This window comes from Mustela putorius, unplaced genomic scaffold, assembly GCF_011764305.1.
Source record: "Mustela putorius furo isolate JIRA1106 unplaced genomic scaffold, ASM1176430v1.1 tig00000585_pilon_pilon_pilon, whole genome shotgun sequence".
Lineage (NCBI taxonomy): Eukaryota > Metazoa > Chordata > Mammalia > Carnivora > Mustelidae > Mustela > Mustela putorius.
In genome coordinates this window covers 10,801,334-10,824,135 of record NW_025421424.1, presented here as the reverse complement: position 1 = coordinate 10,824,135, position 22,802 = coordinate 10,801,334, and the positions used below count along the sequence as shown (strand labels likewise).

At 58.3% G+C, this 22,802-nt stretch overlaps 1 protein-coding gene across 5 annotated transcripts in view; it reads left to right on the top strand.

The window, feature by feature from the left end:
- The window catches only part of KCNC4 (potassium voltage-gated channel subfamily C member 4), a 35,673-nt gene continuing 12,871 nt past the window's right edge, over nucleotides 1–22,802 (top strand). Inside the window, exons 1-4 of one of the 5 annotated variants that reach the window (XM_004769730.3) lie at nucleotides 1–2,040; nucleotides 12,415–13,351; nucleotides 15,395–15,598; nucleotides 17,811–22,631. In XM_004769730.3, coding sequence (XP_004769787.1) covers nucleotides 1,363–2,040; nucleotides 12,415–13,351; nucleotides 15,395–15,598; nucleotides 17,811–17,980 — 1,989 coding nt within the window. In that variant the 5' untranslated portion in view covers nucleotides 1–1,362 and the 3' untranslated portion in view covers nucleotides 17,981–22,631. Of the gene's footprint in view, nucleotides 2,041–12,414; nucleotides 13,352–15,394; nucleotides 22,632–22,802 lie in introns of those variants that run through there. The other 4 variants (XM_004769733.3, XM_004769732.3, XM_045081928.1 and 1 more) reach the window with 4 other exon arrangements.

Genomic DNA, 22,802 nt, shown 5'->3' with positions numbered 1-22,802 from the left:
CGCGCCTCGGCTCGGCTCGGCTCGGCTCCGCGGAGGAAGGCTGAGCTCTGCGGACGCCGGGGCCCTGCAGCGAGCCCGGTCGGCCCCGCGCCGCGCCCCGCCCACCCCACCCCGCGGAGGGCGCGCCCGGGCGAGGCGGGGCGGGGAGGAAAAGGCGCCAGCAAAGAGTAGCATCCGCTACCATCGCGGGAGGGAGATCGAGAGCCCCCCTTGAGCCCCAGCCCACCGGCGCCAGGGCTCCTCTACCCTTAGGCCACCTTTCGCCCGCCTCCTGTCGCGAGCCAAGGCCGGCACCCCGCCCGGAGATGGGCAGACGCGCGGATGGCGTGGCTCCCAGCGCCGCCAGATCGCAGGAGCCCGGCGCTGGGGCGCTGCGCTGAAGCTCCGGATCGGCGCAGCCTGGGAAGCCTGCAGGTGTCCTTGGCCGCTCGGCCACCGGAGCCCAGAACCCCGCGCCCCGGAGCGGCTCCGCCCCCCAGGCTCGGCGCTGCGCAGGACGCCCCGTCTGAGGCCCCCCCCGCCCCAGCACGGCCCCCGCTGCGCAGCGCCAGCCCAGCGCCGCTCCCAGCCGCTGCCGAGCGGCGGACGCAGGACCGGAGGCTCAATCCTGCGGGCGCGCTTGTTTTCCTGCGGCCGCCTCGCCCTGCGCAGCCCCCGCCCGCCTAAACGCCGCGCTCCGCTCAGCCCCGCCCGCCTTCGGAGCCCTGCGCTGGATTTATGAATGGGGGGAAGAGGCCACATGCCGCCGCCGCCGCCGCGTGTTGACCGCAAGCACCCCGGGCCCGCGGAGCTCCGGCTGCCGTGAGAGCGTCGGCTCGGTCCCGGCAGCCGCTCCGAGAACTTGTTGCTGCTGCGCTGCCGCCGCCGCGGGGAAGCCGGCGGCTCCCGGGACTCGGCACGGTCTGGGAGAGCCGGAGGGTGGCCCGTGTGAGTGTGAGCGCGCCGTGCGCGCTCCCCGGACCCTCGCAGTGCGCCTGGACTGTGCGCTAACTCGCCTTCTGGGGGTGAAGGGGGGGCGTGTCCAGAGCCCTAGCGTCTGAGTGTCCAGTCCTAGCAGGGGAGGTGTGTATTTGCCCCTGCCTCCCTGGCCCCTCGCCCGGGTCCTCCGCTAGCCTTTTTCTTCCCTGCCTCCTTGCCGAAGCTGCCTGCCCAAACCCCAACCACCTGTGCACCCGAGAAACCCAACTCCTCCTGCTCGGCGCCCCGGGGGGGAGGCAGGGGCAGGGCCAAGCCGCAGAGGGGGCCGCCGCCGCCTCCTGCCTCCTCCTCGCCTCCTCCCCCTCCCCCGTCTGACGCTGCCTCCTCGGGAAGGGTGTTTAGAGGGCAGCGGCCGCCCCAAGCCGAAGCCCCGCAGCGCTTCTTATGATCAGCTCGGTGTGTGTCTCCTCCTACCGTGGGCGCAAGTCGGGGAACAAGCCTCCGTCCAAAACATGTCTGAAGGAGGAGATGGCCAAGGGCGAGGCGTCGGAGAAGATCATCATCAACGTGGGCGGCACGCGACATGAGACCTACCGCAGCACCCTGCGCACCCTACCGGGCACCCGCCTCGCCTGGCTGGCCGATCCCGACGGCGGGGGCCGGCCCGAGTCTGATGGCGGCGGTGCGGGCAGCAGCGGCAGCAGCGGCGGCGGGAGCTGCGAGTTCTTCTTCGACCGGCACCCGGGCGTCTTTGCTTACGTGCTCAACTACTACCGCACCGGCAAGCTGCACTGCCCCGCCGACGTGTGCGGGCCGCTTTTCGAGGAGGAGCTCACCTTCTGGGGCATCGACGAGACCGATGTGGAGCCCTGCTGCTGGATGACCTACCGCCAGCACCGCGACGCCGAGGAGGCGCTCGATATCTTCGAGAGCCCGGACGGAGGCGGCGGTGGCGCGGGGACGGGCGACGAGGCCGGCGACGAGGAGCGCGAGCTGGCCCTGCAGCGCCTGGGGCCCCACGAGGGAGGTGCGGGCCCCGGCGCCGGGTCCGGGGGCTGCCGTGGCTGGCAGCCCCGCATGTGGGCGCTCTTCGAGGATCCCTACTCCTCCCGGGCGGCCAGGGTGAGTGGCAGGAGCCTGGGTCTCCTCTCAGGGGTGCAAGGGGGCCCGTGGCAGTGGGGATAGGGGCCGGGAGGGGCCGGCAGAAACTGATTTACCTGGCCTCTCCCTCCCTCCCAATTCCCTCCGGCTTCCCTGGGCCCCCAAGGGACTCACAACCCCCCCCCACTCCCCCCACACAGCCTCTCTCCTGCACGCCTCACCAGGAGATTGCACACACTTGACTTACCACTTGGCCCTCGTCCCAGCTGCCTGCTTTGCCGCATCCCCTCAGAGGGAGTGGGGTACCCTTAGCTGAGCTCATCCACCCCCTTCTTTGTATGCGGACCGCCTGTCTTAATTGACCCCTCCGCTCCTCCACAGGGCCAGCGTCCTGGAGAGCTGGAATAAGGCCTTTTGCCTGAGGCAGGCAGGTTTTTGCGGGGAAGAAAACTGGGTGTGTTAAGGGCCACCTCCTTTAAATGCTCGGGGTACCTCCGAATGCTGTGAAGTATGAGTTCTGCAAAGGGGATGCCAGCTTCAGCCCATGACAGACGGGGCTGGGACCAGCACCCAGGCCTCTCATCCAGGTTTCTGGAGAACCCTTTTTTTCAGGGAGATAAGCCAAGATGTCTGTCCCATGCCATGCCCCGAAGGCTTCCTGGTCACCTGGGATGGCCTGGCTTCAGCTGGACAGCGAGGGCCTAATGTTCTGGGCACTGCAGGCTCCTGTGGTCAGTGGCCAGCCACAGGCTGCCTGCCATGATCCCAGATGTGTTGCCACTTCTTTTCTTCCTGCTGCAGCACCGACTGGCTTCCCAGAAAACCCTGGTTCAGGTTACTGCTTGAAACGAGTGTATGGGGGAACAGAGGGGGATGGCATAGGTTGATCTAGGCCAGGTCTAGTCCCTTCCCACCACCTCCTCCCCCAAGTCAGTCCAGTTTCTCCCAACCCCCTTAGGTGAAAGGGGGTGGAGGGGCAGAGATCTGCTTGGAGAGCTTTAAAAAAAGAAAATTCCTGAAGGATTGCTTTAAGATTCTTTAAAAAAAGAGAACCCTGGGGGCTGTTGTCTGGCTTCATGGTTGGCAGCCTGAAGCCTGGCTGGGGTCTGTCTGGGAGACAGGAAAGAACAACATGTTTTGGGTGTAGGGTTCGGGTCTTGCTGTGGAAGCTGGTCCTCACTTCTGGCATCCCCAGTTGTCCTGTTAATGAGTCTCAGAGCCCTGTCACCCTCCTCAGCACCTCCTGGGCTGGGCCTCAGCCTAGTCATGGAAGGAAAAGTTCCACTTCCCCACCCAGGGGAGGATGGGAGACCGAAATGAGACTGCAGGGTGGGCCAGGCTGGCGTCAATGTCAGACCAGGGCAGAAGCAGCTCCTGCCTGGGAGGAACAGAGGTCCCCGTGGTAGAGGCCTATAAGGCTGGGGCTGCAGGCATCCCCCAGGGAGGGCCCTGGTGGGCAGAGAACTTTCTCAGGACTGAGAGTGAAGCCGGCTGGGGGCTGGGGGGTGGTTGGGGAACTGCCTTTGTTTCTTTTCCTACAGTCCTGAGATCAGCTCAGAAGGTGAGGGCCCAGGGCATGGCCTGGCCAGGGTCTGCTGTGAGTTCTGGGGACTTCTCCTGCACCTCACTGACCCTGCTCATGTCAGCTCGAGGCTATGTGTGCTAGAGGAGAGTGACAAGTGTGAAATTAAGGTTCTTTCCAAATTGGAGGTGAGGGGAAGAGTCTTCATAGACATGGGGGAAGGGGACAAGCCAGGGAGGCAGGAATGCTGTGAGGTGGTTAGGAGAGTTGGGTCCTATTTCTGGGCATTCTGGGGTCTCTGGGGGACTTTTCACATTCTCTGGTTCTCCTCTTTTGGATTCCAAGGGAATGTTCCATCAGTGAGTTTATGTTCTGCCAGACAAACCCCAGGGCAGGCCAGCCAAGGGGCTCTCTGAGCAAACTCAGAGCCTAGCTGGCCCTTTCAGTTCCTCCAGGAGCCCAAGATACTTGTCCTCTTGATACGGAATCCCATCAGCCAGCGCCTTCTCATTGAGGTTAGGAGTCCGGGACCAGGCAGGGTTAATTCTCCCCACTGAAGTGATGAAGATACCAGGATTCAGAGGCGTTAGATGTCGTCAAACACAAGTAACCACAAACAGGACACCTTCCCTAGGTTCCAGCTTTCTGGTTGTGAATACTGATGTGAACAGCTATATGGAGCTTAATGGCATTTGTCCTCAAAGAGGAATTGTCTCCTGCTAAGGAGCACAAGAGGGAGGCAAACCTTCTGGTTCAGCCGTTCCTGGGACAGACACGTGGGAATACATCATCTCAAAAAATTCGTAACTGCTCTTCACTGTACTTTGCATTAAGCTCTAGCACTCCCAGGAAACTTAGGGGGGAGGTGTCCTCCCCGGGTAGTGGATTGGGGCCTCGGGAGGGTAAAGAGCTTGCCTGAGATGACACAGCCGGATAGTGGCCCACTGGGAGTCCAGGCCCCTGCTCCTCGGACTGCCACATGTGCTTTCCACCATACGTGCTGTTCTTCAGATGGAGAGCTGGCTTGTTCCTTATTCTGGCCTGGAGGGTGTTCTGAGGTTCTGGGGCTGTGCCCTCCCTGCTTAAGTCTGTTACCCCCAGGCCGGTACCATGGCCTCTCCAGCAGTGGCCCCTGGGTCTGTGGGAGTACCTCTGGTCCTCGGGGCCTGGGGCGTTCATTGGAAGTGGGAGGGCAGTGGAGCAGCGCTCTGCCCCGGGCATCTCTCTGCACTTGGCAGCTGGTCATCTGAGGAGTACGCCATGACAGGAGCAAAACAGATCCAAACGGAAAATGGACTGAGTGGAGCCTGTTGCCTCGCTCCTGGCCTGGCCTGCAGAGCCATTCCCCATCAGGCAGGCTCCAGGCAGGCCAGGGTGCTCAGCCCTGCTCCCCTCACTGGGGCCGGGCCCATGACAGCCGCTGCTGTGCTTCCGTTTCCGTGGCCTGGCAGTCGACATGATAGAATGGCTGATCCAGTCCCCAGTCCCCACCTGCCCAGGGCTCGTTGTCCCAGGCTCTGCCATAGCCCGGTGGCTTCCCAGAGGGGGACAAGTGGGGGTTTGGGCAGTATTGAGAGTGCTGAAATAGGCCTTCCTTTTTTCCTGAGGGCAGACAGGAAACCTGAGGAATGGGACCCCGGAGACACTTCTGTCTCTCACCCCCAACCTCTTGATGACCTAGGAGTGAGACTGGCTTTGCCTCAGTTATCAGCTCTATTGAGAAGGATAGTCGATCTCCTGTGGCTAAATCCGTACCTGGGTTAGTTTTCCCATAACATTTCCCTTCTGAGTAGAGGATGTGACCCAAGGGTCCCTGTTGCCCCCGGGAGCAGCTGGAGCTGGGTTTTCACCTGGATTCAGCCCCCACCACATGTCAGGGGCTGTCACCCCTCCTTTCGAATCTCATCTGTCCCATGTGAGGCAGGATCATTCACCTTAGTCTACAGTGAAGGAAACTGAGGCCCACAGGGACTTGTCTAAGGTCACACAGCTGGCCATGGAACTAGGCTCCAAACCCAGATCTAGTGAACCCATGTCTGTGTTTGTACCACATCTGCAGGAGGTCTCTGTCTTTTGGGGGCCCCAGAAGGGGGCCTTCTCTCCTCTCACCTGTCCCCTTACTTCTCCCTCCAGACTAAAGCTCCCATCCCCCCACTCCTTAGAATTGCTTGCCTCTGATCTTGCTCTCTATTTTTTTTCTCACTGTGGGACTTCAACAAAAAGAAAGGGAACTTAGTTCCCAGAGGAGACTAGGTGTCCCCTGGCCCAGGCAGGGGAATGAAACAGGACTTCTTGGAAAGAAATGCAGAGCTCTGTTCCTGCTCCTTCCTTCAGAAGACCCCCTGCCTCTCTGGCCCGGACATTGCCTGGGACTAGCCGGTCGGTGGGCAGGACCCTCTGGATCCAAGCCCACTGGGCTCGGGAGAGCCAGGAAGCCAAACCTGGGAGGCTGGCTGCCCTGTCTTCCCCAGGGAGTGAGTGCCAGCATGCGCCTTCCCGGGAGCAGGAGGGGTGTCAGGCCAAGTCTGCAGGCCTGTGGCTGCCCTGCCCTGAGGCAGCCTCCCAGTCTCCTCCTGGGTTTGTTTTGTGTTTTTCTTTTCTGTTCTCAACAGACCAACATTTGCCTCTGAACATCTTGTCTCGGGATAATGAGGTGTTTCTCTTTGTCACCATTTGGGGTGGGGTGTTAAGTGGGGGAGGGGCTAAAATAAACTTGGGCTATTTTGGGGCAATGGGGGAAGAACAGGCAGGAACAGAGCCAGGCAGTTGGGGGGGGGGGCGTCCCCAGGTCCCTGGCGTCCACCCGTGGACAGTGCTGTCTTGACATGCTGGGCACCAGCCAGCCCACCACAACCTTTGGCCCAGCTCCCCGCTAGGTTTTTTTGTTCTATTTTGTTTGTTTTCCAGCCTGCTGATAGTGACCCAGCCCCTGGCATAGGGCTCCATCAGGCAGTGGTCTTGGCCAACCCTGGAAAACCACAGAGTCTGAGAGCCCACGTGCTTGGAGGTATTGCTGGGCATACCTGTCATCTCTAGCCCCAGTTAGTGGGGCTGACCATGTTTCCTCATAACAGGCTCCAGGAGAAGAAGCAGGCAGTCACCTTGGCTCCGGGCATTCAGGAAACATTTATTGAGTACTTACTACATGCCAGACACCAGGCTGGGCCCTATAAATATAAAGATGAGTCAGACGTGGTCCCTGTTCCTGAAGAGAGCTAGGTCAGGGGGAGTAGATGGCAGCTGAGGAAAATTAGGTGATGAGGAATAGTAATAATAATACAAGAAAGATCATGAGAGGTGCCACAGGCATCTTAAAAAATGAAGTCCAAGAGGAGGTGCGAGGAGAAAGCGATAAATCCCAGTCCTGTGTGAGGTGAGGCGAGGCGGGGGAGAGCGTTGGCAGGCGGGGAAGCTTCCCCGAGGAAGCAGAAGATAAGCTGGATAGGCCCTGCAGGATAATGACTTAGCTCCCTTAAATAATTTTTAGAAGGAGGCAGGCTATAAATAAATATATAAATAAATAAGTTTTCCAATGTGGGTAGCGCTTAACCATGCAGAGTTAGGGAAGGGGTGAATTTTCTGGCCAGGGGACCAGCCTGGGCAGAGATGGGACAGCACAGAATATGGATAGGCAATAGCCAGGAATTGCATTTGGTTGGGTAAGTTCTTGGCCAGTGAGCCGGGCTGGACTGGATTCCTTCTGGGGCTGGACTCTTCAGTTCTCGGCACCCCGGAGGCTCTGAGAAGCCCCATGTGCTGGCTTGGCAGGAGGTGGGCATGGGTAAGGCTGGCTCTGGCTCCTGGAGCAGAATGGGAGGTCCCGGGGCCAGGGTCTGCTCCTAGGGGAGCCCGTGAAGGGAGAGGAGCAGGGGTATGTAGGCTGGGCCTGGACTCACAGGGCAGGCCCTCATTCAGGAGCCCAGATGCAGCAGAGAGATGCCTTGCCTGGCAGACTCTCTCTCCTTGCCTGCCTCTGAGCCCCCAGGGGCTGCCTGCTCCCTTTGCAGCTCTGCTTGGGCACTAGGATCTCACTTCCCCGGAAGCTTCAACTCCTCATTCCATCCCCACAGATATTCGTCTGCAAGCATCTTTGGCTGTGTTCTCAAATTTCTCTTCTCCTACACTTCATCCTTAATATAGGTTTTGGGCATGAGTCTTCTTATGTTTATCTGTCCATCTGTCTCCTTGGCCCTTTCTCCTTGGGCTCCCCTCCCCTGCCCCCGCTGATTGTATTCAGTTCCCAATGACTGGTGTCTGTCACCTCCCCGCTAGCTAGCCTCCCCACCCCGACCCAGCCTGTGCCAGATTCCTGAGACACTCCAGGCTCTGTGCTGAGTTTTACAAATATCGTTTCTTTTAATCCTTAAAACAGCTCATCAGGTGGGCACTGGTCTCATCCCCTCAACACATCAAGCACACTATAGCCTCAGGGCCTTTGCACTGCCTGCTCTCTCTGACTCTTGAGCTCTCCTGGACCTTCACATAACCCCCTCTCTCACTCCTTCAGACCTCTGCTTAGATGTCAACTTGGCTGAGGCCTTGCCTCATCACCCGATTTGAAATGCTTCCCTCACCCTCATACTCCTTACCCCCTTGACTCTTATTTTTCTTCCTAACACTTAGAGCAGCTGGCATACGATATAGCTTACTAATTTGTTGACAGTTTCCTTCTACTCGAATGTAAGGCCTAAGGGACCGGGGTACAGGGGTATTTATTTTGTTTCCTGCTGTTCTCCAGCACCCAGAACAGTGTCTGGCACATTGTAGGCACTCAGTTTCCATTCTATGAGCAAAAATCTGAAGGCTCAGAGAGGTTAAGAACTTTGCCTAAGGTCCCTCAGGTAGTCGGCAGCAGAGCCCAACTTGGATCCAGAAGTGTGGGACTTTAGATTTCCACCACCAGCTATCTCAGAATGAGTTCGATGAAGGAGGCTGATAAGAGAGCTGAAGCACCTGGGTCTCCAGATCAGCGGGTCCCCAAGAAGATATAGCACCAGCCATGTGGGGTCTGAGGGAGCAGGAAGCTGGAAGGAGCAGCGCTTTCCTGCACACCTCTAGTTTCCTTTAGGTTTCCTGCTAGGAACTTCCTGTCCAGGATGGTGAGAGCACCCTCTAGCCTTCCAGCAGGGACAGAGTAGCCGCTGGCCAGATCAGGTCACACAAGCGGTATTCCACTTGAGCAGTTTTGTCTTCCAGCAGAATCTATGCCCTGTGTCCTCAGGTCTTAGAAAGAACTGACCGCTTCCGCCATGAGAACCAGGGTGAGTCACTCCTCCCCTGGGGAGAAAGCAGGGATTTTGTGATTTTTCTCACTTCAGATTCAACTCGGCTGTCAGAAGCTGCAGGCAGGGGTCTGTGGAGGCCCGCACACCTCGGCTCTGTCATTGTCTTACTGAGCACATACTGTGTGCCAGACACTTGCCATTAGAAGCTCCTTTAGTTCCTCAGTAACACCACGAGGTGGGCTCTAGTGTGTCCCCATTTTGTAGAGAGAGACAGGTACAGAGCACACCATTTACCTAGCAAAGGCCCGGGGCGGGGAGGGGGAGGGGAGGCTAGGCCAGGCCATCTGACCCCAGGGCAACTTAGCTCCTTGCGCTAGCTCTCTCGTAGGCAGGGGCCAATGGATCGGGAGGAGGTGCCGGTGCTTGTGGCTCGCTGTCCAGGATGGCCTTGTAAGGGCTGCTCAGAGAGCTCCAGCTCCAGGCCTTGATGCCTAAATGGGGTGATTTTTGCAGCCACTGCCTTCTTCCTTGGCCCTTTTTTATCCCCCAAAGCCCTCAATCAAGAGAGTGGGAGAAAAAAAAGCAGTGTCCCTACTGCCAGAGGGGAAGGCCTGGTGAAGGGCCTTGATTGAGTTTGTTTAGGACCACCACTTAGGAAATAGTGCAGTCTGGGGAAAACTTAGGGGAGAAAAGAATAACTGGGGTCCCAAAGGGGGACCCATAACCTCAGGACTTAACCGGTGGCAACGTGGCCAGGGCCCAGATGCCTGCATTTGTCACAGCTTAGCCTCAGGTCTGTCTGTCTCCTCGGGGAGGGACGGCTTTCTGGGGCCTGCCCGGCGCCGGCTGCCAGCCCCAGAGCAGTCACATGACGGGGTCACCAAGGAGGAGTGGACCGTCCCTATTTGTTTGGTTAGAGGGCCAAGTGGAAAAAACTCTGAGCTGAGAGGCAGGAGCCGTGGCCTCAGTTCGATCCTGAGCCAGTCATCTGCCCTCTCCCGTGAGTCTGCTGCCCTAAGAAATGGGCACACGTGGGTGGCTACCCTTTCCCTGCCCCACCTTCAGGAAGGGCGGAAGTGAGTGGTAGGAGTAAATAGATAAAGAGTTGTGTTTTAAAAACACAGCAAAAGTGAGTGAATACTGCGGGAATTCGGGGAGTTGTTCCCTAACGTGGGAGGAGAAAGGAACTTGGAAGGAGTTGGGCACATGGGCCTCCCTCCCTTCCCTCCTCTCTGTGCCCTCTGCTCAGCCCCTTGGCAGCTCTTCCTGAACTTGTTTTTCCAAATCACTAATTAACTTCACGCTCAGCTCCCCCGTGGGCCAACTCTCCTGGCTAACTTATCCTCCGAGACGGCGAGCGGAGATAGTGAGCTCCTGCTTCCCATGCTCCCTGGCAGAGCCGGGATATGCTGGCCCCACCCCTTACCCCAACCGCCTCTGCTTCTGGGGATGGGGGAGTGGGCAGTGCCGGGACTCTGGGTTGCCAGCATCCCTGCCGCCACCAGACAGGTCCCTCCACCAATTCATCTCTGGATGGCCGTGGAGAGCCCGCAGCTGGAGCCGTTTGCCTAAGGCCCACATAACTTGTAGTGCCTGGCCAGCCCATTGCTCAGGGAAGTAAAATGAGGTCAGAAAAGGAAGTTGAAATTTACCTTTACAGGAAAGCAGGAGACAGGAGAAGCCCCAGGCAAAGTTGTTCAAGGAGGGGAATTGTTATCTGTGGCCTGCCACCTCCCTTCTCCTTGCTCGCTGATCTCATCAACTTGTCCCTGTTCAAGGGTAACACACAAGAGATCTTAGTGTGTGATGGGTGTCTGTCTTAATCCAAAGGTACACATCTCTAAGGTTGAAGTAGCACTCATCAGGGAGTTGGCTGGGGGCAGTGCTGACGGTTCAGAGAAGACTGTCCTGGGTCTATGAACTGATCCTGCCTGGGAGGTGGTGAAGACAGTGTGTTGTAAAGAGAAGGTACAGCCTCTGAAGTTAAACCGTGGTGAGTTCAAGTGTGGTTTTCACCCTTTCCAGGCTGTGTTACCTCAGGCAAACACAGAACCTCTTTGATACTCAGTTCCCCATCCGTGAAGTGAGATGACGAGGCTTACATCGTCATAGGGTCACCGGGGGGACTGAAGGCGGTAACATGTACCCGTACCCAGCCATGCCAGGACGGAATAGACAGCTAATGAATGTGCATTCCCAAGTTCTCTCCTCAGACTCGCTCCTGCTTCAGAAGCCCGGGAGATGCTGCTGCTTCATTTTCCCAGCTTCCCTTGTAGGAGCTCCCATTGGTGTTCAGCAGAAGTAAGAGCAAGGCATGCCTTCTCTCCCTCCCAGCGCAGACTCTCAGGGAGCAGAGCATCTCCGAGAGGCACCATTAGACAGGAGGCAATGCCGTAGTCAGGTGGAAATCAGGGCGGGGCAGGCATGGGGGTTGCCAAGTGGTGGAGGGGCCACAGTCCTTCCTCATGCTCCTGTTTGAAGTACAGCCCTCTGTTCAGGGAGGGCGGGCCGCAGCAGGGGGCGTAGACCTTGGCAACAGGTACCCTGACAGTGGTGAATAACAGATGAAGGCTCCCTAATTGGTGTTATTACACATGCATTTCCTCTCCATTCATAATGATTGGACACTTAAACCTCTGCCGAGTGCTGCTGTCATCGTTCTAGCTGAGATCCCAGCAGCTGTCCGGACCAGCCGCTGCCACATTCTGATCCCAATGGGTGCAGTTTATTTTTTGTTGGAGCTCAGTTTATTCTGAGCACATTCCCTCTGTCTCCTGCCGTGGAGCATGCTGTCTTCCTTCAGACTCTTCTCACTGTCTGGGACATTCTAAACTGAGAGGCAGGGGAGGGGGACTGGTATCTGGGGCCTAAGGAGGTGGGGGTGGTTCATGGCTGGAGCTTAAAGACTCAGCTGGCAGAGAGAGGCCACAGGTCATTCCCACCAGCCCCCTGTCTCTGGGCATATCCCTTAATGCAGCAGACCTTAGAGCTTAGCATGCATCAGAATTACCTGGAAGGTTTGTTAAAACAGATTATGTGGGCCCAGTGTGTCTCATTCAGTAAGTTTACGCAGGGCCCGAGAATTTGCATTTCTAACTAGTTCTCAGGCCCGGCTGCTGCTGGTCCTGGGCCTCGCTTTGTCTTAAAGTCTGGTTCCTCCAAGTGTAGTCTGTGGACCAGCAGCCTCACTTGCGAGTTTCTTAGAAAAGCAGAATGACAGGCCCTGCCCTTGACCTCCTGAATCAGAATCACATGTTGACAAGATTCCCAGATGGTTTATATACCCGTTACAGTTTGGGAAGCTTTGAGGCTTCACAGCACTGCAGGAGCACGGAGCTGGGCAGGGGGCGGGGCCGCTTAAGAGGCGGGCCCGGCAGCTACTGTTCCCGTCCACTTGACTATCTTGAAATCTTCTGTGCACCAGGACAAAGATTGGGAAGTACTACCTTAAAACACCCAAGCAGATGGATAGAGACCGTCTAGGGAAGGGGTTTCAGCCCCTACTGTGTACCTTAATCCTGCCTCTCGCCACCTGACAACTGCTTGGTCACCCCTGCCCCACCTCCTCCACCCCCGTGCACAAGAGAACCTCCCCTAACCCCTTCCCCCTGCGCTGATAGCCACCCCGCTCTCCTCCTTGCCTCACAGGTGGTGGCCTTCGCCTCTCTCTTCTTCATCTTGGTCTCCATCACCACCTTCTGCTTGGAGACCCACGAGGCCTTTAACATCGACCGCAACGTGACCGAGATCCACCGGGTAGGGAACACCACCAGCGTGCACTTTCGGCGGGAGGTGGAGACAGAGCCCATCCTGACGTACATCGAGGGGGTGTGCGTGCTGTGGTTCACGCTGGAGTTCCTGGTGCGCATCGTGTGCTGCCCGGACACGCTGGACTTCGTCAAGAACCTGCTAAACATCATCGACTTCGTGGCCATCCTGCCCTTCTACCTGGAGGTGGGGCTGAGCGGCCTGTCCTCCAAGGCAGCCCGAGACGTGCTGGGCTTCCTGCGCGTCGTGCGCTTCGTGCGTATCTTGCGCATCTTCAAGCTCACGCGCCACTTCGTGGGCCTGCGCGTGCTAGGCCACACCCTGCGCGCCAGCACCAACGAGTTCCTGCTGCTCATCATCTTCCTGGCGCTGGGGGTGCTCATCTTCGCCACCATGATCTACTATGCCGAGCGCATTGGCGCCAGGCCCTCCGACCCACGGGGCAATGACCACACCGACTTCAAGAACATCCCCATCGGCTTCTGGTGGGCTGTGGTCACCATGACGACGCTGGGCTATGGGGACATGTACCCCAAGACCTGGTCAGGCATGCTGGTGGGGGCGCTGTGTGCACTGGCTGGTGTACTCACCATCGCCATGCCTGTGCCGGTCATTGTCAACAACTTCGGCATGTACTACTCCCTGGCCATGGCCAAGCAGAAGCTGCCTAAGAAAAGAAAGAAGCATGTGCCCCGGCCGCCCCATCTTGAGTCACCCATCTACTGCAAGTCTGAGGAGACTTCGCCCAGGGACAGCACCTACAGTGACACCAGTCCCCCTGCCCCAGAAGAGGGTATGGTTGAGAGGAAACGGGCAGGTGAGATTGGGGGTTGGGAAGGAAAGCCACCTCTCCCCCCGTGGCCCAGGGAGTCCCCAGATGAACTAAGGCCCTTGGAATTTGGGGTTGTGCTTTACTACTCTGGGCTTCCCTGAGGATACTTTGCCTTTAAGAGTGCAGAGTATTGAGGCCCATCTCTATCTTCTGGTGTTCGAGTAGCTTTCTGAACGTCGGGGTTTGGGGAGTGAATGTCCCACTCAATTTAGGCTGTGATGGGCAGTGCATGGGGTTGTAAATTCCAGTACCACTTTGGCTGCTGTGCTGCGTGACCTGAGGCCAGTCACTTACCCTCTCTGGTCCTCACCTGGTAAATGGGAATGATCTCCTACTCCCAAGACGTTGATGAGACCCAAACAAATGACAGATGTGAGAGGGCTTTGAGAAGGAAAAGCCACTTTACAAGCACCAGGCCTTGTCGTTATTAGCTAGACAGCAGGGACAGCTGTTCTTCCAAGGTGCATCAACGCATGAATCATTTCTTTCCAAACACTGGAGTCTGATGTCTCTTGGCCTAATAAATGTGATAACGTAACAGCAGTGGGAGGCTGCCTTCTGTTCAGCACAAACTAGATTGAGTCCTGGGCTCAGGGTTTCACATGGGATGGGAGGGAACCAAGAGGGAACAGCCAGACAGAGTCAGGCAGGGGAAAAGGAAGGGTGGAAGAAGTGGCCTCTGCATCCTGGAAGGGGAGGGCCTGAGGGCCTGGAACCTTCTTGAAGGATGGGAAAGGCCGCCCTTGGGAAGATGGCTTCCACCCGAGTCAAGAGATGGGAAAGGAAATTGGCTTAACCGGCAGCAACTTGGAGTTAGGATGGAGAGTGGGAACCTGAGGATTAAATATGCGGTGGGCTCCCGAGGAAGGTCTAGGATTCCTAGTCTGGGGAGCCCTTGGATGCCAAGCCTTCCCAGGAGCTGGGGGTGGGCCAGGAGACAAAGGTAGTAGCTTCTACAGCCAAGCTCTGGGGGCAAAGTGGGACTCATCCTCTGCCGGGGGATGCCTGACTCGAGACTCTCACTTGGCCTGTTGGTTGGGACCCGGCATACATGCTGGGGCTACTCACTCTGTGGGGTCATTTGGGGGCCTGGGTCTTCCAGAGACCTTGATGGAACAGGACCCCTCAGGCTCCCCCCTTCTCCCCCACCAAAGTGGTACCTCCTTCTTTGATCCCTGAATGTAAATCTCCCAGCCAGTGCCCCAGGGGATTTCAGCTGTACCCCGAGGCCCGTTCAGAGCTCAGAGGGAAACCTAGTGTCAGAATGGAGAAGGCCCAGCACCAGCTCCTCGATGCACACTTACCATGGCCCCGTCAGCTATGCCTCAGCCTGACCCTAACCGTTTGGCCATGGTCAGGGCATTTGTGGCAGATGCCGAGGCCACTGCCTTTAGACGGAGTGGGCCCCTCTCCAGAGCTGAGGGCACCCCCGTGCTGCTGCCTGACGGAGGCCAGGGGTTTGGGTCTAGAAGCCCACAGCAGTGGGAGCTGCACTGGAGCATCTCCGGTTCAGGGTCTTCCCCAGGCAGGAGAGCCCCAAGAAGAGGGCTCTAAATCCTTCAGGCACTCGACTCTGCCTTCTATGCCCAGTGAACAAGAGTAACTGCCTTTAGGGGGCCCAGGGAGATGGCTGAGGAAGCCACTTTTCTCGGTTTAACCCTGACAATGCCAGCCCTCATCCCAGCAAGCCAGGCGTTCTCTCATCCAAGTGTCAGCCTGAGCCAGACCCAAGGAGGAAACAGTCTGCCACCTGCCTCAGGCTAATCCCTTGGGGCAGCCCTCAGCAGACAGATTTTAGGAACCCCTGCTTCGGGTATCTGTAACTCGGTGTCCTGGGAAAGATGCTAGGCCAAGGCTGAGAAGGAGGCAGGGACCCTGCCCCCAGCCCCCCGCCCTCCCAGGCAGATGCCAGGCCCTCCTGGGTGGGGGAATTGACACTCTCAGTCTGGGATCTGAGACCCCAGGCAAGCCCATGGGGAAGGCCTGGGCAGCCCCTCACACAGCCTCCTTTCTGTCTGCCCCCTTTAGACTCCAAGCAGAACGGTGATGCCAATGCGGTGCTGTCAGATGAGGAGGGAGCTGGCCTCACCCAGCCCCTGGCCTCTGCCCCCACCCCTGAGGAGCGCCGGGCCCTGCGACGCTCTGGCCCCCGAGACAAAAACAAGAAGGCAGCCGCCTGCTTCCTGCTCAGCGCCGGGGACTATGCCTGTGCTGATGGTAGTGTCCGGAAAGGTATGGCTCCCCAGGCTGGGCAGGTGGGGAGCCCCCGGGGAGCTGAGTCTCCCCAGTGTCCCCCACAAAACTTGAGGTCCCCTCCTCCCCTGAGGCCTTGGCCACCATCTCCTCGGCCTTGGACGTGCCCCCGCTTTTAAGATGGGTACTCTGATCTCCCAGTCCCTGGATTAGAAAGGCCTCAGGCCATCCCCTGGAGGTACACAGAGCCCAGCACAACCCACCCCAGTTGCCCACGGGGAAGACAAGTGCTAGAGGGTAAGGGGATACCAAATCAGGGGGCCCTGCCTTTGCCCTTCATTTTATCACCACCTCTCCCTCTGGTGCCTGCTGCGACCTTGAGGTCTGGCTCCCCGGGGTCACAGCCACCCTTTCCCTAGACCTCCCTGAAACACAGCTAGGATTTCCTAAGTAAGTAGTCCCGAGAGATGCCAACAACATTCAGGAGTCAGGGTAAGAATGAGCTGCTGGTATGCGGTCTTCGGAGAGCCTAGGATAGGCCCTATCTCTGCCATCCCTCATGGGGTGGGGGTGGGGGGCCCAAGAGCCCAGGAGGGTCCCCCCCAGCTCTACAGGCCTCTTGAGGCAGGGCCAGAAGGTGACCAGGAGGTGGGGATTGGGGTAGGAGTAGGTATGGAATGTGTATCCCTCTTAAGTGTGTTCTGAAGGAACCCCTCCAGGGTTCTGGGAAGTAGCGTGATCTCTCCATAAGGGAAGGTTGAAATTCTACCAGCAGGCCCCAGGCTGCAGCAGAAACAGGGCAGAAGCCGGGCGGTGAAGCTGGGTATTCCTCACCTGCCAAAAGGGGGTCAGAAATGACCGAGGATGGTTGAGGGCCAGTAGTGGCTGAGAACAGAAGTGTCAAAAGCAGGTGCTCCTGCCCCATTCCTGATCCTTTTTTTGTCTTTTGTGCCCTGTTCCTGTGACATAACCTGCCTAAACACTTAGTTCTGGGATAAACCTTGAGCCCCCCCCCAAAAAAAAAGCTTGTCCCTGGGTTCTCGGGCCACTTCTTAATCTGCCCTTTTTTAGCCAAATTTGCTTCCCCCACCCCTGCCAAACTTCTCACTAGCCCCAAGCTCCAGACCAAATCTGGTTGAATGAAGTGGGGCAGGGGCTGCTGTGGGATTAGCCCAGGATGCCTCGGTCCTTCCAAGGATGTCCCCTTGCTTGCCCATCCCAGCCTGCAAGGCACCTTCCTGGCCCCTGGCCCCATGGGATTTCCGGGTCACTGTGACCCTCACCAGGCCCTGAGGGGTATGTGTCCTGCTCTGCTGGACTTATGTCCTATTGGGTGGCAGCAGCGGGAGCAGCCCTCTGGCAGCCCTCTGGAAGGAGAGGGCCCAGAGGCCCTAGGTACTCCTGTGGGGCAGGAGGGATCCCCACCTCCCATGTAGGACTTGAGCCGAGTGCTGAGCACCACAGTTTTCCTGCTGGTATTGTGAGGGGCTCAGTGGCAGCGTGGAAGAAGCTGCAGTGGGTCACACCCAGGGCCGGGGTCGCACGTGTGTGTGCATGGGCAGGAGAGTCTGGATCGCACACAGCGCCAGATCCCTCTGGGTGCCTGTGTGGCCCGGCTGTTTTATTTTCAAGATGCCTCCACACTGCTTCTTGGCAACAAGCATGTAGCTCAGCCAATTAGAGTGACCTTCGAGAAGGAACAGGTGGGTTGCTGGGAAACAGGCCCTGCTAAGCAAGCGTGGCAGTTAGCATCGCCAAACTCCCAGGAAGCACTCGGCAACTTTCCCTGTGCCAGACCGTGCCTCCCTTCTCTGCATTCAGGCTCCGTGTAGGAGCTGGAGCGGGGAGCCCAGGGCTCCTTCAGCCATGGGCACAGACCCCATGGTTAGACTCCGGCTGCCTGAGGATCACAGTCTGAACTTCCTGGGAGGAAGGGGACTGGTGCTGACTGGGGTTGCTTAGGATGGAGAAGAGGGCTGCTGGAGGTTATGGGGTCTTTGGGTGGCTGGAGGGGAGCTTACCTGGGGACAGTGGCAGAGCAGAAATCAGCTGGGGGGGCCCTGAGGTCTGTCCTCTGGAGCCCAAATGACCTGGAACGCAGGGAAAGTCAGGGAGCCTTCCCCAGGCAGGCCAGATCCCTCAACCAGTGTGGGGCTCCCTGCACCACAGGGCCCCCCTGGAGCATGGATCCCACGGAGCTGCTCAGATGAGGGGCCATCCTCTCTGACCCATGTGCCTTTTCTTCACCAAGGCTGTGCAAAATCCCGGAGTCTAAACAGCATAGCAGGAGCAGCTGGAACCAGTCTGGGGCTGTCTCCACTGGCATCGAGATACAGCTCACCCTATCCTCCGAGAAAGCTCCTACTCTCCCACCCCTTCCACCCTCTCACCAGCCCTCCACCCGGGCACCCGGGCCCTTAGCTGTGCCCCCGGCTCTCCCCACCTCTGGGCGCACGCCACGCTCACATGCCCTCCAGCCCTCATTTCTCCATAGGCCCAAGGGAGCCCGGCAGGAGGCAGGAGAACCCAGACCCCCAAGCCTCTCCCCGACAGCACCCAACTCCCCAGAACATTCGGCTCTGGAGCCTGAGAGCAAGGGGGAGATTATTCCCAGGGCTCCTCCCGCACTGGTGCCCGGCCTGCGCCGGAGCTGCTGGCATTACCCACCACTGCCCCCCGGGACTTGTGCCTCTGAGCCTTGCCTCCCCTCAAGGTCCCACCTTCATCCCAGGGAATGCATTTCCACTCCTCGTGGCCTTCAGTCGGTAACCAGCCTACGACTGACTATCTCTGTCTGTCTGTCTGTCCATCCCACTCCCAGACCAGCAAAGAATAAGGCTGTCCCGCAGGTGCCCCATCTCTGCTGGTGCACAGGGAGCTGGCTGGTCAGGGGAGCGGTGGCCCCCTGGGAGAGGAGGCCTGATGCTCTCCAGCGCTGGCCTGGCATGCAGGTGGGGTCCCTAGGGCCCCACAATTGGCTGGCTGCCGGGGCATGGGAATGCCCTCCTCCCGGGAGTGACACCCTGTGGCGGCAGAACCTGGCATCCCATCTGCACCCCAGCAGCCAGATCTCTCCTGCGCTGCTCTCTCTGCTTCCACGAGTTTTTCTTCCCTCCTCCTCCTGCTGCCTCAGACTCCCAGCCCTGCCTGAGTCACCTGCCGCTCCCACCCAGCCTCTGCGCTCTGGATGGCTGCCAGAGCCAGAGACTCATCTAATTTCTATAATTAAGTGTATTCATTTACCTAACGAGCCCGGGAGCACAACAGGTGTGTGAGTCATTGAGGGAGAAGGGGTGCGCTCTGGGCAGGGGCAGCTGAGGGGAAGTGTGGGGACAGAAGCCAACCCACCCCCTCCTGCTCCTACATAAGCATCCTGTCACTCCCAGGCAGGGCGGGGCTGGGCTGCAGGGGGCCCCTCTCTAGCAGTGAACTGGGGGAGGCTCTCCAGGCCCCCTCTGTCCCAGGACCCGAGAAGGCCTCAGCCAAGACATTCCTGTTTTACCTGATGGGAATTAGACCTGACAGCAGAGCCTCGCAATTTTTAGAGTCAGATTACGCAGCTTTGGAGAGGGAATGACTAAGGTCCATAACTGCTCCTTCCAGGGTGGGCAAAGGTAAGAATGGCAAGACAGCCTTCAAGGGACTCAGCAGGAGGCTGGGGAGTGTGGAGGTGCCCCTGAAAGGTGAACTGGGCAGAAAGTCCAGATCATTTCATGAAAGTTGGATATTGTGAAAAGGCTCTGCCAGGACCACCCCCCTTTCAGTGCCCTCTGTCTTCTTCAGCCTGGGGCAGACACAGGAATGTGCCTTCCAGAAAAGTCTGCAGCGGGTCCTGGGGATACCCCAACCCTGCTGCGGTCCATGGGCCTGTCTCTGGCTTGCTCTCAGAATGAGATGTCCCCCCAAGAGGTGAGAAAATATGGGGGCATCCATGTGACCACCCTTCAAGAGGGGACAGGCCCCTTCAAGTGACAGGGACAGGGAAGCCATGTGGAGCAGGATGGAGACTCTAGGAGCCCTATCAAAGCTGGGGCTGAGAGCCCAACTGCTTCTCCTAGGTGAGGACAGATTCAGTCCTGTCTCAGCAGGGGTCCCTGGCCCTGGGGTCCCGGCCCCAGCAGGGATGTGGTGTCCAGCTCAGCGGGAGCCCCACAGCGCTTCTGTGCTTGGGCCTGCTTTCCTGGCTCAGGGAGCTGAGGCGGCTATTTCTGAAACGGCCCTCAAGTTGTCAGGAGTCCAAGTTTCCACGGCACCCACCTCCTCTTTCCCTCTCTTCCCTCCCACAGGGACGGGCATGCTCATGGCACCCCTCTGGTGGGTACAGCTGTCCCTGGGCAACATGATAAGGGAGTGCTGGGCTGGAGCCCCTCTACCTTTGGGAGATGGGCTCCTGCCTGTCCCCATACTGGTTCTCTGGCTTCTGGTGGGGAAACACAGGACCTAGCTAATGACGGCGGAGTAGGCCATCAGCCACAGCAACCTCTCAGGACCTCTGGGCCCTGGGAAGGGGCGAAGTGAGTCCTCGATTTATAGAGACCCACTGTATACCGGGCCCTGCCTAGGGAGGTGGCTGCTTGCCCAGGCCTCAACTTATCCAGACCTGGGGCCTCGCTCCTCAGGGAAAGACTCTCTCCTCTGCCTATAATCTGAGAGCACAGTTTGCTTTGTGTTGCATGTGGACTTGGACCTGTAACCATTACTTTGTCTCTGAGAAGCTTTTCCCCCAAAGCTGGGGCCCATGCTGTCCTGGCAGAGCAGGGAAGCAGTCCAGATAGGAGCTTTTAACCTTACTAACAACCTTAGAGGCATTTCTCAACTCTGGGCATTGAGGAGGAGCTCTTCCCCTGGGCTGTGAGCTGAAGCCAGGGTTGTGGGGGTGGGAAGAGTCCATTCAGCATAGAAGCAGGAGTCAGAGGGGAGACGGAATACCAGCCCGAGGGCTGGGACTCCAGGAGTCACCTGTTGGCCCCTGGGCTGCCCCTCCCAGAGTCCCCTGGGAGAGGGGGGCCTCCTCTGCCCTGGCCAGAGTATCACCCCGAAATCCCTGCCCCTTTGGCAGCCTTCTTGCCTGCCCTTCCTGTGTCAGTGCTGGGAAGGTAAAAGAAGGGAAGGCCCACGCCACTGACACTCCAGGCTGAGGAGGGGATGGCAAGAAGGGCTCACTGTGCTTTGGGTTTCTCAATAAGATGCTTTTTTCTGGCTTTGTCTCCTGAGATGGACACATGGGTCCTCCCTGACCTTCCCCTTTGGTATCTACCTTCCAGCTGCTCCAACTCTGTTCCTGCCAGATTGAGGAAGAGGGGCTGGGCACCACAAGGCAGCACACTTAGGGACCTTCTTCACTAGCCCCCCGGGACAGTGGAATGGCCCCAGCTGGTGATGGCGGGTGGAGCTCTGTGGGGGTTTAGGAGCTGTGTGGGAGCCCAGGTTGGACCACAGGCCATGCTAGGAACCTCCCCCCAGTGCCTCCATGCCAGGCTGCAGGGCTGTGGTCCTCCTGCCCACCACACTGGAGTTGTGACGACCTGAGGGCTGGGGATTCCTGGAGCTCATTACCTGAGTACATATGGAGATTAGCTGTAACATGACCTAGGAGTCACTTGGCCTAGCTCCGGGTAGGCAGCTATGGGTAGGCAGCTATGGGCGGCCGGAGGGGCTCACCCCATTCCCTGACCCATCCCTGTGCTTCCCGCCTCTTCGCCCTGGGTCCCCTTGCCTTCCAGCTCTGCTCCTGGCCTAGTCCTTAGCCCACAGGCTGTGGGTCAGCAGCTGGCTTCCTTCTAACATCTCATTCTTTGTTTCTCCCTTTCTTTTGCTGAACTCCTTGCCCCCCCAGAAGGCAATGTTGAGCTGAAAGCGTGCGTCCCAGTGTCTCACACCTGTGCTCTTTAAACACAGAGACCTGCCGAGACGCCCTCTCGCCCAGCTATGCCCAGGCTGAAGTCCTCACCCTCTCTTAAGCGGCACCAACGTGAGAGAGGCAGGCAGACAGACAGAAAGCCAAGGCTTAGGGAAACTCTGGAACCCTGGCAAGAATCTTTCGCTGAGAAAGACTCAGAGATCCTTGTTTGCCCAGGACTGATGGAAAACCTCCCATGTGACCCTCTGGGCCTAGAGCCATCTGGGCCTGATGTTCTGTTCTGTTGTACATTGAAGAGATATATATGCACATATAGCATCTATATTCATACATACTATACTCTCGTGTGTAGTGCACGTGCTTTTGGTGGTCTGTCGTCTTTGTCAGACTGTGTCTCCCCCAGCCCAGGCCCCACCCCCAGGCCCCCTGACCTTCATCCCCTTCCCCTTCACTGACTCCTTATTTCTGCTGGACATGTATGTGGAATGTCCCAGGAAAAGAGCGTCTGGGAACAGCCAGTCCCACTGGGGGGGATCCCAGGCTAGACTTGCCCTCTTGGGATGGTTTCTCCTGTGGCTTGTGGTCTGTGGAAGGCCTGCTTTCCCCCCAGGGCCACTTCCCCACTAGCCCCATCCCACCCCAGATTGGGGTTCTACCTCCCACCCTCGCCTCAGTTTGGGGGGGACTTCCAGGGGCTCCTTGGCCGCTCCTTCCACTCCTTCCTCCCCCTTACCTCTGTCCTGGACTGAGGGGGGCGTTTTGTCTTTTTTTTTTTTTTTTATTTGGGAGTTTTTGTTCTGTCCCCTTCGTCCGTTTGTTTTCAAAGATGCTGCTGGGCAGACGGGCAGGGAAGAGGTCTGTCTGCCCATCCGGCTCAGGGGTCTGAGAAGGGGACGCCTCGGGCGAGTGGAGACCAGTTGCAATACTGTACTTCCTGGCCGGTGGCCAGAGGACCGTGCAATAGCAGAGGCCGGGTGACCCCTTCGACCATGGCCTCTGCCCCTCCCGCGGCCCTCCCTCCCCACTCCACGCCCCCCACCTCCCACCCTGTCCCTTCCTAGTGTTGGTCAGTCCTTTTCTAGAGCTGTCCCGTCATGTGTGTCTGAGGCATGCCGAGGCTGGGCTCTGCCGCCCAGTCTGGATGTCCCCCACTGTCATGCCGTGCTCGAGCCCCAATAAAAACATCTGGAGCATCCTGCTGCTCCTGCCTGAGTGACTGCCTCTGCCTCTCCTTTCTGGCTCTGTGTCTGCGGGGACATCCTGGGCTTCTATCCCAACACTTGAGAAATGCAGCACACTCCTATCATTGGCAACTCCCCCCCCCTCCCCCAGGAATCATTGCTACCTCACCACCCCTGCACTCAGAGCTAGACGGGAGTGCTC